General features: G+C 46.5%; 1 protein-coding gene across 1 annotated transcript; it reads left to right on the top strand.

The window, feature by feature from the left end:
• Positions 1–28: 28 nt before the first annotated feature.
• GET3 (guided entry of tail-anchored proteins factor 3, ATPase) lies at positions 29–22,830 on the top strand. The gene is made up of 7 exons (XM_077327250.1): positions 29–448; positions 1,896–2,043; positions 4,035–4,183; positions 4,884–5,034; positions 5,404–5,511; positions 16,305–16,502; positions 21,250–22,830. Exons 1-7 carry the CDS (start codon positions 288–290, stop codon positions 21,379–21,381), a joined length of 1,047 nt encoding a protein of 348 aa, XP_077183365.1. The 5' UTR covers positions 29–287; the 3' UTR covers positions 21,382–22,830.
• The last annotated feature ends 686 nt before the right edge of the window (positions 22,831–23,516 follow it).

Below are 23,516 nucleotides of genomic sequence, written 5' to 3'. Positions count from 1 at the left end.
GATGCAACCAATGAAGGCAGGAAGCAGTCTCCAATCCGCTAAGGAAAATTTAGACGGTACCATAATAGCCGGGTCGGTGAGGGGCATATTAGGCTGCTTATCTGTGCCCTTTTTGTGACGTACCGACTCGATTCGTCGTTTTAAAGGCAACTGAGGAAAGGGACGGAGGGAAGGCCGCGGCTGCTGCGCGCGATCCTTTCTAGCCAGGGGGCGAACGGAAGAGCTTCTCCGCGGCCACCCGTTAAAATGGTTTAAGGGGGAGTCTCGTCACGTGACTTCGTTCTAAGATGGCGGCGTCGGGGTCCGGGCTGCAGGCAGAGGCGGACGAGTTCGAGGACGCGCCTGACGTGGAGCCGTTGGAGCCGACGCTGAGCAACATCATCGAGCAGCGAAGCCTGAAATGGATTTTCGTCGGCGGGAAGGGCGGTGTGGGCAAGACCACCTGCAGGTCAGCTGGCGGAGGAGGGAGGTGGACGCGGGTGGCGGCCGCCCGGGCAGGACTCCTGTGCTGCTTGTCCTTGTATGTCAGGCAGCACTTCGTAGGTGCAAGCTTGCCGTCGCTGTCTCTTCTATGCGGGGAAGCTCCACCTGTTGAATATCTGCACTGGGTGGCTGTCCAAAGGCCGGGGAGCCGCGGGGCAGGGAGGCAAGCTAGGAAGGCGATGAACAGTGGAGAAGGGACTCTTATTAAACGAGGAAGGGCAGTACACACGTGTTCTGGTGTGTAGTCGTCTTTTGGGATTTGAATACTTCCGTTTCAAAGGAGGCTACTGAAAAGGCTAGAACCTTCCTTTAACATGTTTTAATACTAGCTATATTATTTATTAGTATTATTACATTTTAATACCACTGTCCTTTATGGCTCAGGGTGGATTACGGTGAATTAATAGAACAATACAGAGAGTATATTGTATTTGAACTAGTAACATTTCTAAACATTTCAACCATATAACTTTAATTGTATAACCATTATAACAGCATAAATGGTATGATTTTTGAGAGTAAGGTGCTGAGTCTGGAGTCGCCCTATGGTGTTCTCTGATCAGGTACAGTTTGGTGGTGGCAGGAGGGGCATCTGGGGGCTCTAACTGGTGTTGATGTTTTTTTCATTAGCCTTGACCCAAAGTCTGGTGGAAAAGCTTATACCATGAATACAACTTTGTTGGTCTTAAAGGTGCTTCAGGACTCAAACCTTGTTCTGCTACTTCAGACCAACATGGTTATCTATATTGTAGAAATATTTGACTTTGTTATTAAGGTGCCTTTTCGTTCTCATGCTTTTGAAGGCCTGGGCTCCTAGTATACGTTTTAACTTATTTTATTTGGCATGTAATGATATGCCATTTTATTATAAGCTTTTACTATGTTGGATTTTGTTTAAAAGTTTAAAGTCAGTTTTGAGCATAAGAAAGGGGGAGGACTGGAGGCTTAAATGTTCTTTAGACAACAAAATTTGAGTCCTTTGTGTTCTTTGGAGTAAATCTAACTGAAATGTTATAGGACTTCTGAGTAAATATGCATAGGTTCATTCTACATATGAATGTAACTACAACACACTTGTGAATATCTACTTTTTTGTTGTGAAGAATCACTTTCTGGTGTCCAAGTACGGAAGCATTTATAAACCAGAAAACAAGTGGATATTTGCCACTTATGTGTATGAGTAGGAACTATGGAAACATTTGTGGTTTGGTAACTTTTGTGAACTCACCTGCAAACTGAAACTGAGATCATGGCTGTATCCTCCAGTATGTAAGTTTTCCCTCTGTGCTGATTGTAGGAAACAAACCTTGTCAGTAGTGTAGGCAGATTGTCTGGGACTGTGACCACTGGATATCTTAGGCTATTTTTATATGTCTTTAATAACTGCTCCTTGCTTCATTTTCTGAACCTAGCTGCAGCCTAGCTGTGCAGCTTTCCAAAGTACGCGAGAGCGTTCTCATCATTTCCACTGATCCTGCTCACAACATTTCAGATGCCTTTGATCAGAAATTTTCCAAAGTTCCAACCAAAGTAAAGGGCTATGAAAACCTTTTTGCTATGGTGAGTAACTAATTCTAATTGTGTAGTGAAAGGGCTGTTCTTATGTAAAATTTGTGGTTGCTTCTTTTTTTGTGTTGTGTACTAGGGCGGTGGTCCCCAACCACCAGGTGCCGGGCCGCGAAGGCCCTGACAGTGGGCTGCAGCTCCCTGCCTGCACATGCGTGTTTGCACCATGCGCGGCTGCAAACTTGCATGCATGGAAGTGCTGCTCGCGCACGTTGTGGCGGTGCATGGCGCAAATGCGCATGCGCGCGAGTGCCGCGCATGCATGGCATGCACGGCCGGGCGCTCTCCCTCCCCGCCGCCGGCGGTCCGCAGCCTAAAAAAGGTTGCGGACCACTGTGCTAGGGTCTGAAGAGCCTCTTGTGGCGCAGAGTGGTAAGGCAGCAGACATGCAGTCTGAAAGCTCTGCCCATGAGGCTGGGAGTTAAATCCCAGCAGCTGGCTCAAGGTTGACTCGGCCTTCCATCCTTCCGAGGTCGGTAAAATGAGTACCCAGCTTGCTGCTGGGGGGTAAACGGTAATGACTGGGGAAGGCTCTGGCAAACCATCCCGTATTGAGTCTGCCATGAAAACGCTGGAGGGCGTCACCCCAAAGGTCAGACATGACTCGGTGGTTGCACAGGGGATACCTTTACCTTTTACTAGCGTATGATTGATGATTCTTTTTTGTTTGGCCCTGTTCTACTGACAATATAGAAGAGGGAGAAAAGGTTATACCTGTTTTCTAACTATGAATAAATGTTGTAAACCTTTATCTTCTCCCTAACTGTTCTAAATGGGGAAAAAATCCTATTTTCAGCCTCTCTTCAGAGGGAAGCAGCTAAGGATTAGTACAAAAAGATTTGCTGTGGTAGCTAAGAAATTATTTTTGAACAATACAAGCTTGGTTTTTTAATGTTAAAATTTGGATAATTCAGTTTGTTAATTCTTATAAGAAAATATTAATGAACATTAAGGTCATGATGGCACCAATCTTAAGCATTTTAAAAATCGTTAATGTCACTTAGAAAATTAAGTATGTGGTTAACTGTCCTTCACACCATATGTAATCTTCGGCTAGATTGTGCTTTTAGTTTTGTGTAAAGTTGCATGTAGTAGGTTACATAAATAGCTATATCCTTGTCTATAGAGCCAACCCAATTGTATGTTTCCAGGATACTTAAACATGCACAAATGCATTGCAACATATTTGATATGTTTTTACTTTTAAATCACAGCCAGTCTTGTGCAGCTTCTTATAGTTTTGAGTGCAAAGATATTGTGAGAGTTTGTCAGGCTTTCTCAGCCAGGGTTTCGTGAAACCCTGGCATTTCTTGACAGTCCTGGAAGAAGAAGAGCTGGTTCTTATATGCCGCTTTTCTCTACACGAAGGAGTCTCAAAGCAGCTTACAGTTGCCTTGCCTTTCCTCTCCCCACAACAGACACCCTGTGAGGTGGGTGAGGCTGAGAGAGCCCTGATATTTCTGCTCGGTCAGAACAGCTTTATCAATACTGTGGTGAGACCAAGGTCACCACACTGGTTGCGTGTGGGGAGAATGTGGAATTGAACCTGGCTTGCCAGGTTAGAAGTCTGCACTCCTAACCACTACACCAACCTCGCATTTCTCAAATGGGTGGGTTTTAATTAATTTTAAATATATATTTTAAATTCCTTAAACATTTTTCGAGGGATACAATCATATATGGTAATGTTGACCCACATCCCTGAATAGTCAGTGATGGGACTAGAGGGGGTAGGAAGGGGAGGAGCTACGTTTCCCAACCATATATTTTATGATTGCACCGCTTCTGGTGTTTCTCGAAGCCTAAAGAATGTTTAAGTGATTTCTCAATGGTAAAGTTAAAGAAGGCTGGTCTAAGTGCTATTGTACAAATCAGAAATTCTAGCTTTCTCTTCTAAGCGTTGCTGCATCTTGTTGAGCAGTCCAATGTCCTTGCCACTGTTTTGTGAATGTGACCAATCTTTCTTCTGTCTTTGCGTGATCCAGGAGATTGATCCTAGCTTGGGTGTGGCTGAGCTTCCAGATGAATTCTTTGAGGAGGATAACATGCTAAGTATGGGCAAGAAGATGATGCAGGAGGCAATGAGCGCCTTTCCTGGTATTGATGAAGCCATGAGCTATGCTGAAGTAATGAGGTATTATGTTTTTGGATGTTTTGTTTATTGTCACCCTTCTGCCTATCTAAGGTTTATTTCAGGAGCAGAAGCACAAGGCTCTATACTATATTATGCTATTGTGGGATTGGACATAGTAGAGGTGAAAAAAATCTCATCTGCATTGATCTCTCAATGACTTGGGGAAGTGTATAATTTATAGCTCTAGTCAAGGGGTTCAGAGCTGCATTATTTTGTGACTGTAGTAAATTGTGCAGCTTGGACTTATTTGTGCATACATTTGTTTTGTTGAACATAGATCGGATTTTGCGCACACATTGAGGGAGCAGTAGCATTTACTGAATACTGGGAGAATAGGGGCTCATGGTAGGATTGTATCTTCACTTGATACTAACTACCTTCTCTGCTGTATTTTAAATTCAAAATTTGTGTAAGTTCAGGCTGATAGAATTGGGCTGCAGTTGCCAGAGCACACTTGGGCGCTGGGTTTCTTAGACCATATTTCTGTAGCAAAAAACAAAATCTGTTTTTATAAGATGCTTATTTGTCTCCAACGAGAGAGTGATCTGCCATTGCAGTAGAATTACAAGTGCAATTCAATAGAAATAAAAGCTATGGGAAGGCTCTTCTTATTATAGAAATATACAGTGTTAAGAAACAAAGTGATTTATATTGTTCCTGCCTCCAAGGGCTGCTCATGCTCCCTCTCTGGTCTTCACAGGTTGGTGAAAGGCATGAATTTCTCTGTGGTGGTGTTTGACACAGCACCTACGGGACACACGTTACGGCTGCTCAACTTCCCCACCATCGTGGAGCGGGGACTAGGTCGTCTGATGCAGATAAAGAACCAGATCAGCCCCTTCATATCACAGGTAAAAACAGGGGAATAAGAATCACCATGCTTTCCTGTTGAAAAGACCATGACATATATTTATCACAAATTCCTTGAAATGGCACTCCTGCCTATTCCCCAGAGCTTTAACAACACTTGGGAGCAATATGAAAATGCCCAGTTTTGAGGCTGGTTAACTTGCTTGTGTGGTATTGAGGACTGCTACCACTTACCATGCATCGTTCACAATATATGGGCCATGGACCTTGGTGTGGATTAAACTGCTCTGCTGCTTTAATGCCTTATCCCTTTCTCTTTGCTTTTCTGGCCATGCAATGCTCTTATGCCCTCTGTTGGTAGAAGTTCTTCATTGTATCTTCCTGAAGCCTGTCTGTCTGTTCTTCACTAGATGTGCAACATGCTTGGCTTGGGAGACATGAATGCTGACCAGCTAGCCTCCAAGCTGGAGGAGACTCTCCCTGTCATCCGCTCAGTGAGCGAGCAATTCAAGGATCCGGCAAGTACTCTGCAAAGATGTGGGGAGGGGAATGTGGTGCCACAGCTAGGAGGAATGTGGAGAAGGTGCCAAGTGGAAGGCAGACATTGGGTGAACTTTGGTGTAAGTTCTTGATATACAGTGCTCCTGGTTTGTGGTAAAAGCTGGAAGCTGCTTGACAAAGACTAAACTAAATACAGGATTGCTCCTCCAGGCCCTAAATGGTTTCTACCCTATAGAAACTTGCAGTCTGCATTCTGGCACTGAATCTTTTGATAAATGTATATGAGACAGACAGTGGGTAGAAAAAATCTTTGTACTCTATCTGGCCCTTCCAGCTGTAGCATCAATTGATCTGGATAACAAAGAATCCTGAGTTTAGAATGCACTTTATTTATATAATTAATGAATGAATTGCATTTGTATGCTGCCCTTCCCAAAGGTTCAGGGTGATTCACATAGAACATAAACAGAAAAATACATCAAACTCAGTGATTATAATGACTGAAGGGTAACAGTAATAATTACAATAAACAGACCATGGTTGGTCAGATCTATTGCACGGGTTCAAGGGAGGGAGATTCAGGAGTTCAGTAGATGTTTAGTTTAGGTCGACCTCAACCAAATCCCTGGTGGAGGAACTTCCTTTTGCAGGCCCTGTGGAACTGTTTTAGTTCCATTAGGGCTCTGATCTCCTCTGGGAGCTCATTCCATCAGGTAGGGGCCAGGACAGAGAAGGCTCTGGTCCTGGTTGAGGTCAAGTGGACTTGCAGGTAGCGGAGTGCAGAGCTCTTTGAGGGGTGTAGGCAGTCCTTCAAGTACACTGGGCCCAGACTGCATATGGTCTTGAAGGTAATTACCAAGATCTTAAGTCTGATCTGGAATATGACTGGTAGCTAGCACAGTTGTTGGAGGATGGGTCAGATATAGGACCTCCATGGAGTTGCTATGAGGACCCTGGACACCGCATTCTGGACCAGTTGCAGTTTCCAGATCAGAGTTAAGGGTAGGCCTGCATAGAGCGAGTTGCAGTAGTCTGGAAGTGACCATCGCGTGGATCACTAGCTAGGTGTTCTGGGGCCAAGTAGGATGCTAGTAGTTTGGCTTGGCGAAGATGGTAGAAGGCCAGCTGTGCTACTCTTAGAATCATAGAGTTGGAAGAGACCTCATGGGTCATCTAGTCCAACCTCCTGCACGATGCAGGACACTCACAACTCTACCACTCATCCACTGTAACCGGCTACCCCCTTAAGCTTTCACAGAATCAGCCTCTCCATCAGATGGCTATCCAGCTTCTGCTTAAAAATTTCCAAAGATGGAGACCCACCACCTCCCGAGGAAGCCTATTCCACTGAGAAACCCCTCTAACTGTCAGGAACTTCTTCCTGGTGTTTAGACAGAATTTCTTTTGAATTTCATCCCATTGGTTCTGGTCTGTCCTTCCGGGGCAAGAGAAAACAACTCTGATCCATCCTCTATATCAGTGGTCCGCAACCTTTTTTAGGCTGCAGACTGGTGGTGGTGGGATGGCGATCTGGTGGCCGCGCACGCACGACAGGTCCCGCATGTGTGTGTGTGCCTTGCACTATTGCAAATGTGCACGCACAGCAATTTCATGCTTCCTCCATGCGTTGCTGCAAACGTGCATGCGCTAACCTGCTGCACATGGGCGTTTGTGCCGGCGGCCGCGCTCCCCCCCCCCCCCCCGCAAAAAGAAGCTTGCCGGGCTGCAAGCTAATCGGCCGCTTTGACGGCTGATTTGCTTGCAGCCTGGGAAGTTTCTCACTGCGGGGTGGGGGCGGGGAGAGGGAGCCGTGGCCCGGTGGTTGGGAACCACTGCTCTATATGGCAGCCTTTTAAATGAAGATGGCTATCAAATCCCCTCTCAGTCGTCTCCTCTCCAGGCTAAACAGTTCCCCCAACTTGGTCTCCAAACCCCTCACCATCTTTATTGCCCTCCTCTGGACATGCTCCAGTTTGTCTACATCCCTCTTCAACTGAGGTGTCCAAAACTGAACACAGTACTCCAGGTGAGGCCGAATCAGAGCAAACTGGTACCATCACCTCCCATGATCTGGACACAATACTCCGTTTTATACAGCCCAAAATCCCATTTGCCTTTTTAGCCACTGAGTCACACTGTTGACTCATGGTCAGTGTATGGTCTACTGAGACCCCTAGATCCTTTTTGCACATGCTACTGCCAAGACAAGTTTCTCCCATCCTATATTGGTGTGTTTGGTTTTTCCTACCTAGCCCACTTCTCGAGCCTATCAAGATCATCCTGTATTCTGATTCTGTCTTCAGTTGTGTTTGCTACCCCTTCCAGTTTAGTATCTTCTGCAAATTTAATAAGTATCCCCTCTAAACTGCCCCCCCATACCCTCATCCAAATCATTTATAAATATGTTGAACAACACAGGCCCCAGGACAGATCCCTAGGGAACTCCACTTGTCACTCTTCTCCAAGAGGATGCTGAACCATTTACAAGCACCTGTTGGGTACGATCTGTCAACCAGTTATCGATCCACCTGACAGAATTAGGATACTTTCCGCATTTTACCAACTTGCCAGCAAGAATATCATGTGGAACCTTATCAAACGCTTTACTGAAATCTTGCAACCTGGACCTCCATTGAGAGGGAAATATCCAGGATCACACTCAGGTTCCTGGCGGAATGAGCCACTGATAGCTGCACACCATCCAGGTTAGGCAGATGCGCTTCCTTGGACCCTTCCTGTCCAGCCACAGGACCTCCGCCTTTGAAGGATTGAGCTTCAGATGACTCTGCTTGAGCCAACTCGTCACTGCTTCCAGGCAGCTGGCTAATGCTTCTGGGGGAGAATCAGGGCAGTCATCCATCAGGATGAAGAGCTGGGTATCATCTGCATATTGATGACAACTCAGCCAGAACTTCCATACCAGTTGGGCAAGAGAGCGCATGAAGATGTTAAATAGGAGGACCACTCTTTGTGGGACTCCGCATGTGAGTTGGTGGTGGCTTGAAGATCTTTCTCCTAGTGTTGCCCTCTGCCTATGACCCCGGAGAAAGGAGATCAGCCATTTAAGGGCTGTTCCCTGAATTCCGGCGTCGGCAAGGCAGTGAGCTTACAAGCTCAAGGTCAACTATGCCAAACTCTGCTGAAAGGTCTAATAATACAAGCAGAGCCGACCTGCTTTGGTCCAACTGGCGATAGAGGTCATCTGTCAGGGTGATTAGCGCTGTTTCTACCCCATAGCTAGGCAGGATATCTGACTGGGATGGGTCTAGGACAGAAGTGTCTTCCAGGAATGCTGATATTTGGTCCGCAACAGCAATTTCTACCTTCTTTCCCAGGATTGCTAGGTGCGAAATTGGTTGGTAGTTGTTGGGTTCTCGCGGGTCCAGAGATTTTTTTCAGCAGTGAGCAAACCACTGTCTCTTTTAGCCCTTCCAGGAGTTCTCCCGTTTCAAGGGAGCGGTTGATTATCTCTTGGACGGCCCCCTTATTCTTATATCTGGTGTTTTTATTAGCTATGGTGGGAAGGGGTCTAGTACGTATGTGGGGTTGGTCTTGCTGCTGTAAGCATCCTGTCCACTTCAGACAGCCTGAGTCGTCCGAAGTTACTCAGTGTTCTCTCCAAAGACTGCCAAGGGGCCGCTAGTGTCTAAGGTTGGAGTGAGGTCACGGCGGAGTGGCGAGATTTTGTCTGCAAAATGAGTTGCAAATGCCTTAAAGGTAAAGGTAAAGGTATCCCCTGTGCAAGCACCGAGTCATGTCTGACCCTTGGGGTGACGCCCTCCAGCGTTTTCATGGCAGACTCAATATGAGGTGGTTTGCCAGTGCCTTCCCCAGTCATTACCATTTACCCCCCAGCAAGCTGGGTACTCATTTTACTGACCTCGGAAGGATGGAAGGCTGAGTCAACCTTGAGCCAGCTGCTGGGATTGAACTCCCAGCTTGATGGGCAAAGCTTTCAGACGGCTGCCTTACCACTCTGCGCCACAAGAGGCTCAAGAGGCAAATGCCACAAGAGGCAAATGCCTTAGCTGATATCTAATTGGCTATTGTTTTGATGCCCTTCCTCTAGGGCAGTGAGATCAAACTATCCTAAACAATTACACTGGGCATGAGTTAGTAGATACAATGGTAGTAGAGTAAAAGTTGCGTTTCACTGACTTCACTGCCATCTCATAGGCCTTCGTCTGCATTCTGTAAGATGTTCTTGAAGTTTTGTTGCGGGTTTTCCACCAAACACGCTCTAGTCATCTCAGTTCCCGTTTCTTCGTGCAAAGTTCCTTGGTGTACCAAGGGACTCACATGACACAGGAGTGGTGAGATTGTCAGGGAGTTATCTTATCAATGGCAGTCAGCATTCTGTTGTGCCGGTAGCTGACCAGACTATTTAGAGAAGTTCCAGGAGGCACCAGGTCCTGCAGGACATTCAGGAATCCAGTTGGATCCATAAGTCTCCATGGGCAAGCTAAAATCCACTCAATGCCCAACTGAGGAGGGAGTGGTAGCCTTACCCAAGCCTTCAGGTCATAGTGGTATGACCATGGCACAGCATTTTGTTGTGACCAGATCCACGTAAAAGCTTGTGCTGAAAATGCGGTCCAGGGTGTGGCCTGCCTGATGGTTAGGGCCAAGAACAAATTGTGAGAATCCTAGTGTAGCCATGCCTGACACCAGGTCCAACCCATTTCTAGAGGACGGTAGCTCAGCATGGATATTAAAGTCTTCCAGAACTAATAATCTAGGGGGACTGTAGCATTCAGGCCACTACCACCTCCAGCAGGGCTTGGACGGCATCTGGAAGTGCATTGGGTGCGTGGTACACCAGCCAGATGACCATGCGTTCAATTAATCCCCACCTGAGGCCAACACATTGGAAACCTTGGATTGATGGTGTGAAGGAGAAATCCTCTCGGATTAGGATTGCCACCCCTCCTCCCCACCCCGCAGTCTGAGACTGATGGAGGATAGAGAACCTGGCAGGGGCTAGCTCTTTAAGATCAACTGTTTGACCTTCCCTGACTCAGGTTTCTGTCACGCATGTCAGATCCACTCTATATTCTGCAAAGTAGATTTGCAGGGTAGAGGAATTGTTGTTTATTGACCTGGTATTGCGCACAGCATCAGTATCAGAGGTGGGTTATTCATCTTTGCTTCCACCCTAGTGTCTTGAGGAAAGGGATAGAGGTTGGAAGGGGGCCGGGTATGATTATATTTCAGCTCCCTTATCTTGTCCCTCCTCCTCCCACCACTGTCTCTGCATCTTCTCCTTATCATTGGGATCCCTGACCCCCTTAGGTCCCCTGTTGTTTCTCCTTCAGTTCCTTTTGGTGTGACTGAGACATCCTGTTTGGTAGTTGGTTTTGTTTTGGTGGTTCTGTTTCCCTGTGGGTCCCTGTTGGCCCTATTCAAGTTATTTTGGTTTCCTCTATTTTGCTAGGGCTTCCTTCAATCCTTGATTCTATGTCTGGTGTCTGGTGTCTGATTTGCATTTGGTGGGATTATGTGTTTATGGAGGGATAGCCTCGATTGCTACTTCTGGCATCTCAGGGCTCCCCCTATCAGTTGTTAGTTACATGTAGGGTGTAATCTGTTGTGTGGTGTTTGTTTCCGGAGCGTGGCCCAGATCGCCAGCTCTGGCATTTCAGGGTTGCCCAGCCCAGGTGTGTATTGTGTATTGATCCTGTTTGGTTAAGTGTTAGATCATATTGTGCATTGGGAGTGGAATCTCAGTTGGATTGATTATGTGTAGTTGATTTCATTGATGTTTCTGTAGGTTGTCTTGGTCACCGAGTGATTTTTGATTAACGAGTTTAATTATTTGGGGGGAATCTATGTGGGTGTGAGCTGATTAAGGGTAGTCACTTTGGGTTAAAGGGGGCAATCAAATTTGAATTAGATTGGAGAGGGAGGTAGATTGAATTAATTGCGTGTGATCTGTTTGGGTTGGATAAATCAATAAGAGAGAGCAATCAGCTTGGATTAGCATTGGAAGGAGGGTAGACAGGTTGAATTAATTGGGGGTGATTAGTTTGGGTTGTATCAATTAATACAGAGCACAGTAAATTTGGATTAGATTGGAGGGAGAGAGAGAGGTTGAATTAATTGGGATGATCAGTTTAGGCTGAATCAATCAAGAGAGCAACAGTTTACATGCTGGGAACGAAATGTTTTGAAACAAGGATCCTCTTAGTTTCACATTCCTCCCTCCAGAGCAGCGGTAGGGTTCCATGCTACCTGATGAATTCTCCATTCATGGTAGGGGAATGTAATGACTGCTTGAGGATACCTATGAAGCTACCTAGTAGAGCTGACAGTTGCACTTGAGTCTTTGGCATCCTAGTCCAGGATTCCTTTTATTTGTAGACTCCTTTACAGAGACTGGCAAGGTCCTAGGAGCCAAGCAATAAGTGCATCAGTCCTCCTCACTCTTTTATTTTTTTTTTACTGATACATTCCAGTTTTGGTTGCTAAGTATAGGCTGTATTTTTGGGGCAAGTTGAATCTTGACTAGAGGGCAACATCTACAGCATTCTTGCTGTCCAGGCTCTTAGCCACTCCTTCCAATCCACGTGCAAAGAACCAAGCTTTGTTGAAGAAGCGTAGAATATATTGCGGTCATCTTTATGATGCTAGAGTAAATTGGCCTAAAGAAATTTTGTGCCAGCTTTCAGTGTCTTGAGGAGTAACAGCCTTTTCTTAGGCATCATTTTGTAATTGTGGGTGTGGCACTGTGATCCGGATAGCCCAGGCAAGCCTAATTCAGATCTCAGAAGCTAAGCATGGCCAACCCTGGCTTGGAGACCTCCAATGATTTGGGTGGTAGTTCCTCCAAAGAACACCAGGGGTCATAACACAGAGGCAAGCAGTAGCAAACCACCTGCCAAAGCCCCTTTCCTGGCTGCCGGACAATCCTCAGATCTCCTGGCTACACTACGCATGCCATGCAATAAATGAATTTGTGGATGTTGGCAGAACTGGTGCATCTTCACCTGGCCCAGTCTCATCCCTTGTAAAATAGGGAAATTACTGCAGAGTGAAGGAGCTATGACAGCACATGGTCCTGGGAACTTTATTTATTATTTATTTATTTATTTGATTTGTATGACCGCCGCTCTCGGAAACTGGCTCGCGGCGGTTCACAATGTTTTAATACAAATACAATATATTAACCATTAAAATTCCCCATTAAAACCCCATTAAAATAATGACTGAGTCACAATGTTGACGATTAAAAAACTATTCCCGTACAGGCCCACTGGATGAGCAGAAGGGAACGGATGGATAATTGGGCATAGGGTGGAACAATCTGGGGAACCAGGCCAGTCTAGTACTGGCCTCCCCCCTCCGGGGAGAGGGGTCCGATCTTAGCCCCGGGCCATCACCCGGCCTTAGACAAACGCCTGGCGGAAGAGCTCCGTTTTGCAGGCTCTGCGGAACTCAGAGAGCTCCGACAGGGCCCGCAGCTCTTCAGGGAGCTCGTTCCACCAGGTAGGGGCCAGGACCGAAAAGGCCCTGGCCCTTGTCGAGGCCAGGCGTGCCTCCCGGGGTCCTGGGATCATCAGCAAATTCTTACCCGCAGAGCGAAGTACCCTGCGGGGGGCATAAGGAGATAGGCGGTCCCTCAAGTATGCAGGACCCAAGCCGCGTATAGCCTTAAAGGTTAATACCAAAACCTTGAACCTAATCCGGAAACAAACTGGCAACCAGTGCAGCTGCTTCAGCAGAGGCTGAACATGGGACCTCCAAGATGATTTAGTGAGGACCCGTGCAGCTGCATTCTGTACCAGCTGTAACTTCCGGGTTAGAGACAAGGGTAGGCCCGCGTAGAGCGAGTTACAGAAGTCTAATCTAGAAGTAACCATTGCATGGATCACAGTGGCCAGGTGTTCCGGGGGCAGGTAGGGCGCTAGTAGCCGAGCTTGGCGTAGATGGAGAAACGCCGTCCGAGCTACCTTAGTGACCTGGGCCTCCATGGAAAGTGAGGTATCCAGAATCACTCCCAAATTCCTGGCTTGGGGCACAGATGACAATTGTACCCCGTCCAGGCAGGGAAGACGCGCTTCCTGTTCCTGCTCCCTTCGGCCTAGCCAAAGGACCTCCGTCTTGGAGGGGTTGAGTCTCAGGCGGCTCCTCCTGATCCATCCAGCCACTGCTTCCAAACAACTGGCGAATTTTTCTGGGGGGAGATCTGGCCGGCCATCCATCAAGAGATAGAGCTGGGTATCATCAGCGTACTGATGACACCCAAGCCCATAACTCCGTACCAGCTGAACCAGGGGACGCATATAGATGTTAAATAACGTGGGGGAGAGCACCGCTCCCTGTGGCACCCCACATGGGAGTGCAAAGGAGTCGGATAACTCCTCCCCCACAGCGACCCTCTGTGACCTGTTCTCTAGAAAGGAGGATAGCCATTTAAGAGCCACCCTTCCAATCCCAGTATCAGCGAGGCGGTGAACCAAGAGCTCGTGGTCAACCACATCAAATGCGGCTGACAGGTCTAATAGCACGAGAATGGCCGACCCGCCCCGGTCTAGCTGGCGCCGGAGATCATCTGTCAGGGCGACCAGCACGGTCTCCACCCCATGGCCAGGACGGAAGCCAGACTGGTATGGATCGAGGGCCGAAGTTTCCTCCAAAAATGCTAGGAGCTGGTCCGCGGCGGCCCTCTCAACCACCTTGCCCAGGAATGCAAGATGCGATACCGGGCGGTAGCTGGCGGGGTCCCGCGGATTCAGCGATGGTTTTTTCAGAAGAGGGCGAACCACTGCCTCCTTGAGCCGCTGAGGGAATTCTCCCGATGTAAGGGAGAGGTTTATAATCTCCCTCAGGGGAACACCTATCCGTGGGTCGCTGGTCTTAAGCAACCACGACGGACAGGGATCAAGGGGGCAAGTGGTCGCCCTCACTGACCCTAGCAATTTGTCCACTTCGGATAAAGAGAGCCGCCTGAAGCCATCAAACCTGATCCCCCGTAACGGCCACGGAGCTTCTAGTTCACAAACTGTATCAACTGTGGCAGTAAGGTCACGACGGAGCGACAAGATCTTATCCGCAAAATAGCTCGCAAAGGCCTTGCAGCCAAGTTCCAATTGTCTACTATTTTGGTGCCCTCCTTCGAGGGCAGTAAGGGTCCGAACTACCCTAAATAATTGGGCTGGGCGAGAGCTAGCGGACGCGATTTCCGCAGCAAAGTAGTCACACTTTGCCGCTTTCACCGCCATCTCATACGCCCTCATAAGCGTGCGATGAGATGTTCTTGTAGCTTCGTCGCGGGTCTTCCGCCACACTCGCTCTAGCCGTCTCACCTCCCTCTTCCTCTCCCGAAGCTCCGCGGTAAACCACGGAGCCTGCTTGAGGCGAGGGCGGAGAGGGCGCTCAGGGGCTATCTCGTCAATGGCGGCCAACAGGCGGGACTGCCAGTCCTCTACCAAGGCCTCCAACGAGACACCGGAGGGCATCGGGTCCCGCAGAGCATTCAGGAATCCTTCGGATTCCATAAGTCTCCGTGGGCGGACTAAAATGCGTCCGTCACCCAAACAGGGGAGGGGTGGCATCCGTAGGCGAGCCTTCAGGGTATGGTGGTCAGACCACGGAACGATGTTGTTAGCCACCAGATCGATCTCAACACCAGCACCAAAGATCAAATCCAGGGTGTGGCCAGCCTGATGAGTGGGACCAGCAACAAACTGCGAGAACCCCAGTGTCGCCATGGCCGACACCAGGTCCTGGCCAAGTCCTGGAGCCGACGAATCCGCATGGACATTAAAGTCCCCCAAAATTAATAATTTGGGGAACTGCAATGTCCAGGCGGCCGCCGCCTCCAGCAGGCCCAGCAGGGCATCGGGCGGGGCAGTGGGTGAACGGTACACCGCCCAGATGGCCACGTTCTCGACCGATTCCCACGTCAGGCCGACACATTCAACTCCTGGGATCGATGGTGCTGGGAGAGCCCTGAAGGCATAGCTGTCCCGGACTAGGATCGCCACCCCACCCCCCCTACCATGGAGAACTTACATTTAGATACATTCCAAGGCCTGGGGAATTTTATGCAGAGCAACTGGGCGGGTGTGTCTGTCTTGCTATAATTTGTATCTTTCATGTTAGAGCAGGTAAGGGATGGGTTTCCTCCCTTTTTTCTTTGCTGCTAATTTCACAAGTGTGTTACTTTCTTAGACAGGGAGTATGTTATCCAAAAGCAGTTAAAAGCGACACTAAGCATGTAAATGGTTAAACTAGTTATATGGCCTGGCTTCTTGGAGCAAGAAATGATTGTCCTCAGGGAGTTCTCAAGTGAACTGCTCCTTGTTGCCTGAAGGAGCTTCTAGGGTGTAGTGGTTAAGAGCAGTGGCTTCTAATCTGGTGAGCTGGGTTTGATTCCCCACCTCTCCACATGCAGTCAGCTGCATGACTCTGACAGAGCTGTTCTGACTGAGCAGTAGTATCAGAGCTTTCTCAGCCTCATCTACCTCACATGGTGTCTGTTTTGGGGAGAGGAAAGGGAAGGCAATTGTAAACCGCTTTGAGACTCTTTTGCGTAGAGAAAGGCAGCACATAAGAACCAACTCTTTTTCTAGGGGTTCCTTAAGCTTAGAAGGCTGCACATCAGGGAAATTCCTTTCTTCCTGGGAAGAGGGGAAAACAGCTCTGAACCCTCTTCCAAAGTCCACCTTTTGGTTATAAGCTACTCAAGAGTGCACCCTGGGGGAATTGTGTGGGCAAGGTGAATGGAACAGGGAATGAGTGACTGACCTCCATATTCTTGTGTTGCTGATCTTGTGGTACATTTCACTCCTCTTTTCTCCTCCTCCAGGAGCAAACTACATTCATCTGTGTTTGCATTGCTGAGTTCCTCTCCCTGTACGAAACAGAGCGGCTCATCCAGGAACTGGCCAAGTGCAAGATCGACACCCACAACATCATAGTCAATCAGTTGGTCTTCCCTGATCCAGAGAAGCCTTGCAAGATGTGTGAGGCCCGGCACAAGATCCAGTCCAAATACCTTGACCAGGTATGGTAAGAAGCAAATAGTGCTCTAATTCTACTGCCTCTTTCACGTCCATTAAGGGAAGGAGTAGGATACAAATATACCCGTATTTGCCGGCGTATAAGATGACTGGACGTATAAGACGACCGCCCAATTTTTCCACTCAAAATATAGAGTTTGTTACATTCATACATTCACTCATGGGAAGTGCAGCTTCCTGCTCCCGAACCTCTTTATGTGCTGAGCTCCACTCTGGAAGGTCCATAATAGTAGGGGTAGTATAAAGAATGTCTGTGAGTGATTGGAGGATTCTTACTTGCAGATATGCTCGAACCTCAAAGCCAATAATTCCCAAGGTTGTGGCCATGGGAACTTCAGCACCTGCCAGTGGATTTTTTGATACCTATCTGTTTTTTCACCAACAGCTAATCCTGGCTTTTCTTTGACTCACTGTACAAGAAGTACCCTGAAACAGCTGACTTCATAGGAGGAGGAAGAAGATGGGCTTGCTGCTTCCCAGTGTGTTGTGATTGGCCCCACTAGTGCTCCATGGGAGCTGTATTTTTTATTGGTTTTAGCCCCACATGTCAGCCATCTTGTGGTGGTACCCATTCCCTGTCCTCAGACACACACACACCCTTAGCCAAGTACTGCCCAGAAACCGGAAAATATGGAAGGAGAGACTACACTCGCAAGAACATGATTTTATTTTCTCCCTTTCATGGGTATGGTTAGGTCTCGTCTCTCCCTCCGTTAAATTGCATCCCTGCCTTTTTCAACAATGTTGGAAATTCTGTGGGAGAGCTGGCAAGGATGGTTCTGTGCTCTTTTAAACATGTCTGCAGTACAGAACGAAGCCAGTGTAATGAAAAGGAACTACACCGTTGAGTTCTGAATGTTATAGATAAGAGAAAAAACTAAATCAGCAGGCCAAAATGATGAGTCTCACAGCCCCTCTTGTTTGGTGTTTGGCAATCAGAATGGGCTCCTATGTATATTTTTCACCATTTTCAAATACCTCTTCAATGATTGCCACTGCAGAGTCTGTAATCCATTTAACAGTAAATTAAGATGTGCCCCTAATCACGTAGGAGTAAAATTGCCTCATGATAGAGAGCTTAAAGCCGGGAGATACGTCTTAATTTACTGTTAAATGGATTACTGACTCTGCAGTGGCAATGATTATATGATTTTTACACCAAACAAAAGTGTAAATGTCATGAGTCAACCTAGCAAGTGCTGGTCAGCGAAAGAGCTAATGGTCTCATAACAGTAAATTTGTCACATAGTGAAGTTCATGCTGGGCTTGTTGGTTTGGGGTACACAGCCTCTCCTTTATGCTAGTTTAAAGGGGGGTAGATTTGCTGTGGGTTAAGGGAGGCAGCACATGATAGTGCTTGTGTGCAAAACCTCCTGGCAATAAACACGAATGTGGTCTGCATTAGGCAGCAGTGTGAGGGCAGAAATGAAGATGAAGCATCCCATAATCCACAAGGATGGTGATTATTTCAGTGTTGGAGTAAGCAATGCCTGGTGTACAAAATGCCTGGTGTACCAAAGAAGAGAAGAAAAACCCTGCAGGGGGCAGCAAAAGGAAAGGCAAGTCAGATAGGATAATGGGGTTGACACCTTATTTCCTGAGAAGTGTCATTCTCTGGACTGACTCTTAGGGCAATATTCTGCTTCTTCTCAGGTTTCACAGCTCCCTCTCCCTCTCCCTCCCAGTGAAATTCCAAGGCTCCCCAACATTTCTTTCACTGGTGGATAATTTTGAGATTACATTAGAACAGCATTTAAGCTGGCTTCCAAGTTGGTCTGGATCAGAGACAGTTTTTAAAAGAATAAACTAGCAGAAACGTCACAGGACTAGGCTGCACTGTCTTTGGCTGTTAGGGGCATACACACAGCAGTTATTAAACTAAGAAATATTCAGATGACCAGTACAAGATTCCAGTTCACAAAACTTTGCAGGATAAGTTAAGAGCTCTTGCCAAAATTAGTTTGTTGCTGCTGGAAGGTAAATTTCCAAGTGTGTTGAAGGAGACTGGTGAAGTCTCTATTGACAGAATTTTTTTTTACAAGAAAAATTTGCTCAACTATAGACCTACACCAGTTCTTTCTTTCTTGGTAATATCATGTAGCAGGTCGTTACAAAGCAGCGTTGGGTTTACTGGAATGACACCTTTGGTCTTGACCCATTTCATTTGAGTTTCAAGGTTGGTTCTAGAATGAGGGCAGCTTTGGTTGCTGTGGTGGCTAATGTCAATTTGCAAGGGGATTCAGGCAGTGCCTTAGCATTTGTTCTTCCTGATCTATCAGTGACTTTGGACATTGTAGATAATTCAATTTTGTTGAAGGGCTTGGAAAAGGTGGGATTTTCAGGGACATTTTTGATCATTTCTGTCCATGAGGATATGGACGCTTACCATTGTCATGTCTCAGTACTCTCACCAATGGTTTTCAGCTGTTATGTCAGACTGCTAAATGAGACCTACTGCATAACTGAAGGTAGGTTATGTATGCCATTTCGAGTTACGTATGCCATTTGTTATCCCCTCTCTACCTGCTTGTAGTAGGAGGGGGAGGTTGATTAGCCTATCTTGCCAGGTTAGCTTGCTAACCGATAATGTTATATTGTAATTGTTGCTGAGGGTTTTTAATGGATTTTATTGGGGGTTTTAAAATGTTGTAACCCGCCACGAGCCGTAAGGGAGTGGCGGGCAATAAATCGAAAGATAATAATAATAATAATAATAATAATAATAATAATAATAATAATAATAATAATAATAATAAATAAAACCCCTAGAAGCAGTTCTCAGTCCTAAATTAATGACAAGTGGATGAAGGGGCACAAGTCAAAATTGAATCCAGATAAGGTGGTAATACTGGTTGGGAAAGTAGATGTTTTTGAGGGGATTCATTTACTAACTTTGGATGGTAATGAAGTTACTATTACCATAAAATCATAGAGTTTGTATCTGCAGGACCACCTCTTCCATCCCCACCCCCAAACAGCATTAAGACCATCTGACCTAAACCTGCTCAAGATCCCCAGCACAAAGGAAGTGAGATTGGCCTCCAATAGGGCCAGTGTTTTCTCAGTCTTGGCCCCGAGCCTGGGGGAATGCTTTGCCAAAAGAGATCAGGGCCCTGCAGAACCTTAATCAGGTCCACAGGGCCGGCAAGACAGAGCTGTTACATCAGGCTTATTGTTGAGGCCCAAACAGACCATCAGGAAGTGCTGTCCTCACTGCTGGAATGCAGAAAAGATTGGCCCTCCAAGGATTTTGACCCTCTCCCCGCCCAAATGAGGTGGTGGACTAGTGCATGATAGGTTTTATTGTAAATTTGTCTTGTTACAAATGTGATATTTAAAACTGCTTACTCACCCTAAGCTAATAAGCAAGGATGGCATATATAAATATAGCTTTATTTTATTTATTATTTCTTTTTTGAACAAAGAGAAGACTGAGGGAAGAGTGCTTCTTTCTTTCCCAACATGTGGCAGTTTGGACAGGAAAGGCCAATTCTGGATGGGTGTGGTGGAGGAGCTTAGAAGTCTCTAGAATCTGACAGAAATCCTTTCCCACAGCTGGCCTGGCTAGAAGAAGAGCTGTTTTTCTGTATCCCACTTTTTATTACCTAAAGGAGTGTCAAAGTGGCTTATAATCACCTTCCCTTCCTCTCCTATGAGGTAGGTGACGTTGAGAGAGCTCTGAGAGAAATGTGACTGGCTTAAGGGCACCCAGCTGGCTTCATGAAGTGGACTGGGGAATCAAGCCCAGTTCTCCAGGTTAGATGCTCCTGTTCTTAACCACTACACCACTCTAGCCCTTACAAAGAAGCCAAAAGAAAAGCCTACAGTTACCACAATCAAAAGCAAAAGGGAAATGCTCAAGCTAGTTGCCCATTCTGTTAAGAAGGTCAGACTGCTGGAGAACTGATCAAAGCAGCTTCTGCTGGAAGATTATGAACAATGTCTACAAAAGAGAGGGCATGGAGGATTGTCCCCCGAGCTGTAACAATAGAGCCGAAGAGAAACAGACTACTTACTTCCCTCATGCTGTGGTGAGCCATGCTGCGGTCAACATTGTGGGATGGGAGATTGGTGGTTGCTTTCAGAATCGCTTCCTTATTGGGAGCTTTCTGTTCCAGCTTTCACTAAATGAGATGAGAAATGAGATTGCCCAAAGATTTTGGGAGTGCTCTTGATCCAGCCTATTTAAACAAATACAGGCTGGAGCTGCCAGAAGTGTGTTTTTGCCTACGCTTGTTGCAGCAATTTCTCCCTTTGATTTTGCTACTTTGGACTGTGGTATTATAAACTGGTTACTGCAGCACACTGTACATGGGCTTGCCCTTGTAGGCAGCCCTGAAGCATTAGTGAGTGCAGAAGGTGGCTGGTGCCTGCTTGCTTATAAGATTTAGCTTCTGTGCACCTGTAATACCAATCCTGAAGCACTTGCTGCTAGCTTCCTCTTTGCTTCTGTTTTTTTTTTTTTTAAACAGAGCGGACAATATCTGAAGGACCGTCTCTGCCTCTCTCAACCTTGTGCCAACTGTTCTCCTCTGAAGTGTTTCTCCTCTTGAGCACGTTCTGCCTTTGTAATTTTACTGTGTGGATTTGTATTCCATTTAACTGTAGTGTGCCTCCTGAGTCTTATTTGTGAGCTGCCTTGGCCTAAGCAGAAATAGGATATAAACATCTTTCAGGGTACAGTGGTTAAGTGCCCCTGTGACTAATTGTCCTGTTTTTTCCCTCCCCCAGATGGAAGACCTCTATGAAGATTTCCACATTGTAAAGCTGCCACTCCTGCCCCATGAAGTTCGAGGCGCTGACAAAGTCAACACTTTCTCAAGTCTGTTACTGGAGCCCTACAAGCCGCCTAGTGCAAAATGAAGCCCTACGGACTGGCTTCCATTGATTCCCCTGTCAACCATTCCATGCCTGCCCTTCCTCACCCCTTTCTTGCTGGAACTCTTCCCCTTCCAGTAGTCTCATTTACCTCTTGCAGTTGTGTGATTGATGGGCTTGTGGTGGGGTTGGAAGAAACAGAATTCAGAGGTCCTACTTGCTTCTCCCTTCATGCTGATACTCCAGGGGACATCCTAAAACCAGCCACAGCATTGAATTCCCTCCCCCTCGCTGACCAGCTAGCTAATTAATTTCAACATGGGCCATATTTTCTCTCTGTCACTCCAGCTTCTCCTTTTGATCATATCTCCTGGGACAGAAGCCTTTTTGGCTGAGATTCCAGTCAGGTGCTTTGGTGAAAGACTGTCACGCTGTTTACACCAAGGCCATCAACCCTAATGGGTGGTATGTAAATAAATGGTAAGGGAGAACTAGTTTGCTGCTATCCTTCAGACAGGCCATAGTTTTCACTTTGGGTGGGAGATCTCAGCAGAGTGTGGAGGACATCTGGGAGTGTTGTGGGGTGTCCTCGGTTGCAAGGGAAGCTTTGAAGCATCTTTTGTACATCTCCTGCTTGAAAGCATTGTTTTCTTAAGGTGAGGAAAGCATGAAGAATGAAGATGTCTTGCACTGCTGTTCAGCTTTCCCCTAGAGCTGATCAGAAATGTGAATTTATAATTGTCATGAACCCCCCAACTCTTGAGGTTCTGTACATGGTTTTCAGGTTCCATATATCTTCTTAAGTAAATATAACATGAGAGACCCATAGTCAGATCTTCTATTATCTTTAATTTAAAACAGCTGTGGTATGGCATGGAGTGGAACAGGAGTTTCTTTGTGGAAAACAGCACAAGGAGAAAAAAAACTTTCTCTCCCCAGAGCTTATTAGATTTGTGGGAGAGAAAAGATGAGCACCTCAACAAGAATGTAGTCTAATTCTGTAACTATGATGGGTCTCCTAAGAAATCCTTCCCACAAACTATTGATTTTGTTGTCATTCAAGTTGTAAAGTGATCCTTAAGGAGCTAGCAACTCTGCATGGTAGCTGATGGCGATATCTCCTGTTATGGTGTCTGGTGTGAAGATTAATGAATGTGTGAGAGGGAGCTTAGAAGCACATTAATACAATAAAGTGTTATATATACAGACCTCTTTCTGATGATAGGAAGAAATTTTCTCTTCAGGAAATACACATTGGATTTACACAGGGCATATAGTTAGGTTAGAGTGAGTATCAAACAAATGAGTCTCAGGTGATGTTTACAATTTTTTTCAGCATTTTAGCTCGTTTAATGTCTAGGAAAAGAAAATTACCACTATGATCCTACAGGTCCAGACTAGACAAGATGGGACAGCTGTTCTGTTTTGCGCTGTTTGTGTTTGTGGCTGGGTTGATTTTTATCTTTGTTTTTTGCATAAAACACATGGAATTCAGATCTTGCCCCCTCCCCTGGTGCATCACTGTGTTTGGTTGCCTGATGCATTTTCCTTTCAGCCCAGTTCCGATATGGTGCAAGCAGGGAGGGGAGAAAAGTGTCCTATGTCTCACAGTACATTACTGCCTTACGTTCATACATTTCTGGAGTGAGAAGGCAGTGGGCAAGGTGCCATTCACCAACAGAGAGCTGGGAGTCCTCAACCATTGTTCCAAATGGCAGTGAAAAGGAAGCCACAGCTCAAAACCTGATTCACTAAGCATGTCTGGTTGATAGGCTGTCTGTGCAGGATGCTCAAGCATCGGGTGAATTTTTTACAGGCCAGCCATTTGGGTTTGACCTCAGAAACTTTACTCAGGTGTTTTCAATACTGCAGTACTTCTGTATGTGACTCTGGAATACAGTATAAAGGCAATTCAGCTGGTTTGTTTTCAGGTCCCTAAGTGAAGGATCACAAGGGTTGCTTGTACTTAAGTGAATCAATATTTGCGGAAATTGTACAGAGCTAGGTACATCCCTGTTCCAATTGGCAAAGAAAGGGACAGAGGAGGAATGGCTTATGCCAAAAGACATCCTCAGCACATTTAAGAAGTATATAATCTAGGCAGCAATTACTACTGCCAACAGGATCTAAGGCCCACAGCCAAGGTGAAAAGTTGCAGTAGGTTAAGGCCCAAATTTTCT

This window comes from Paroedura picta, chromosome 3 (genome assembly GCF_049243985.1).
Source record: "Paroedura picta isolate Pp20150507F chromosome 3, Ppicta_v3.0, whole genome shotgun sequence".
NCBI classification, from domain to species: domain Eukaryota; kingdom Metazoa; phylum Chordata; class Lepidosauria; order Squamata; family Gekkonidae; genus Paroedura; species Paroedura picta.
The sequence above is the reverse complement of the archived record's forward strand: the minus strand, read 5'-3'. Positions and strand labels throughout refer to the sequence as shown.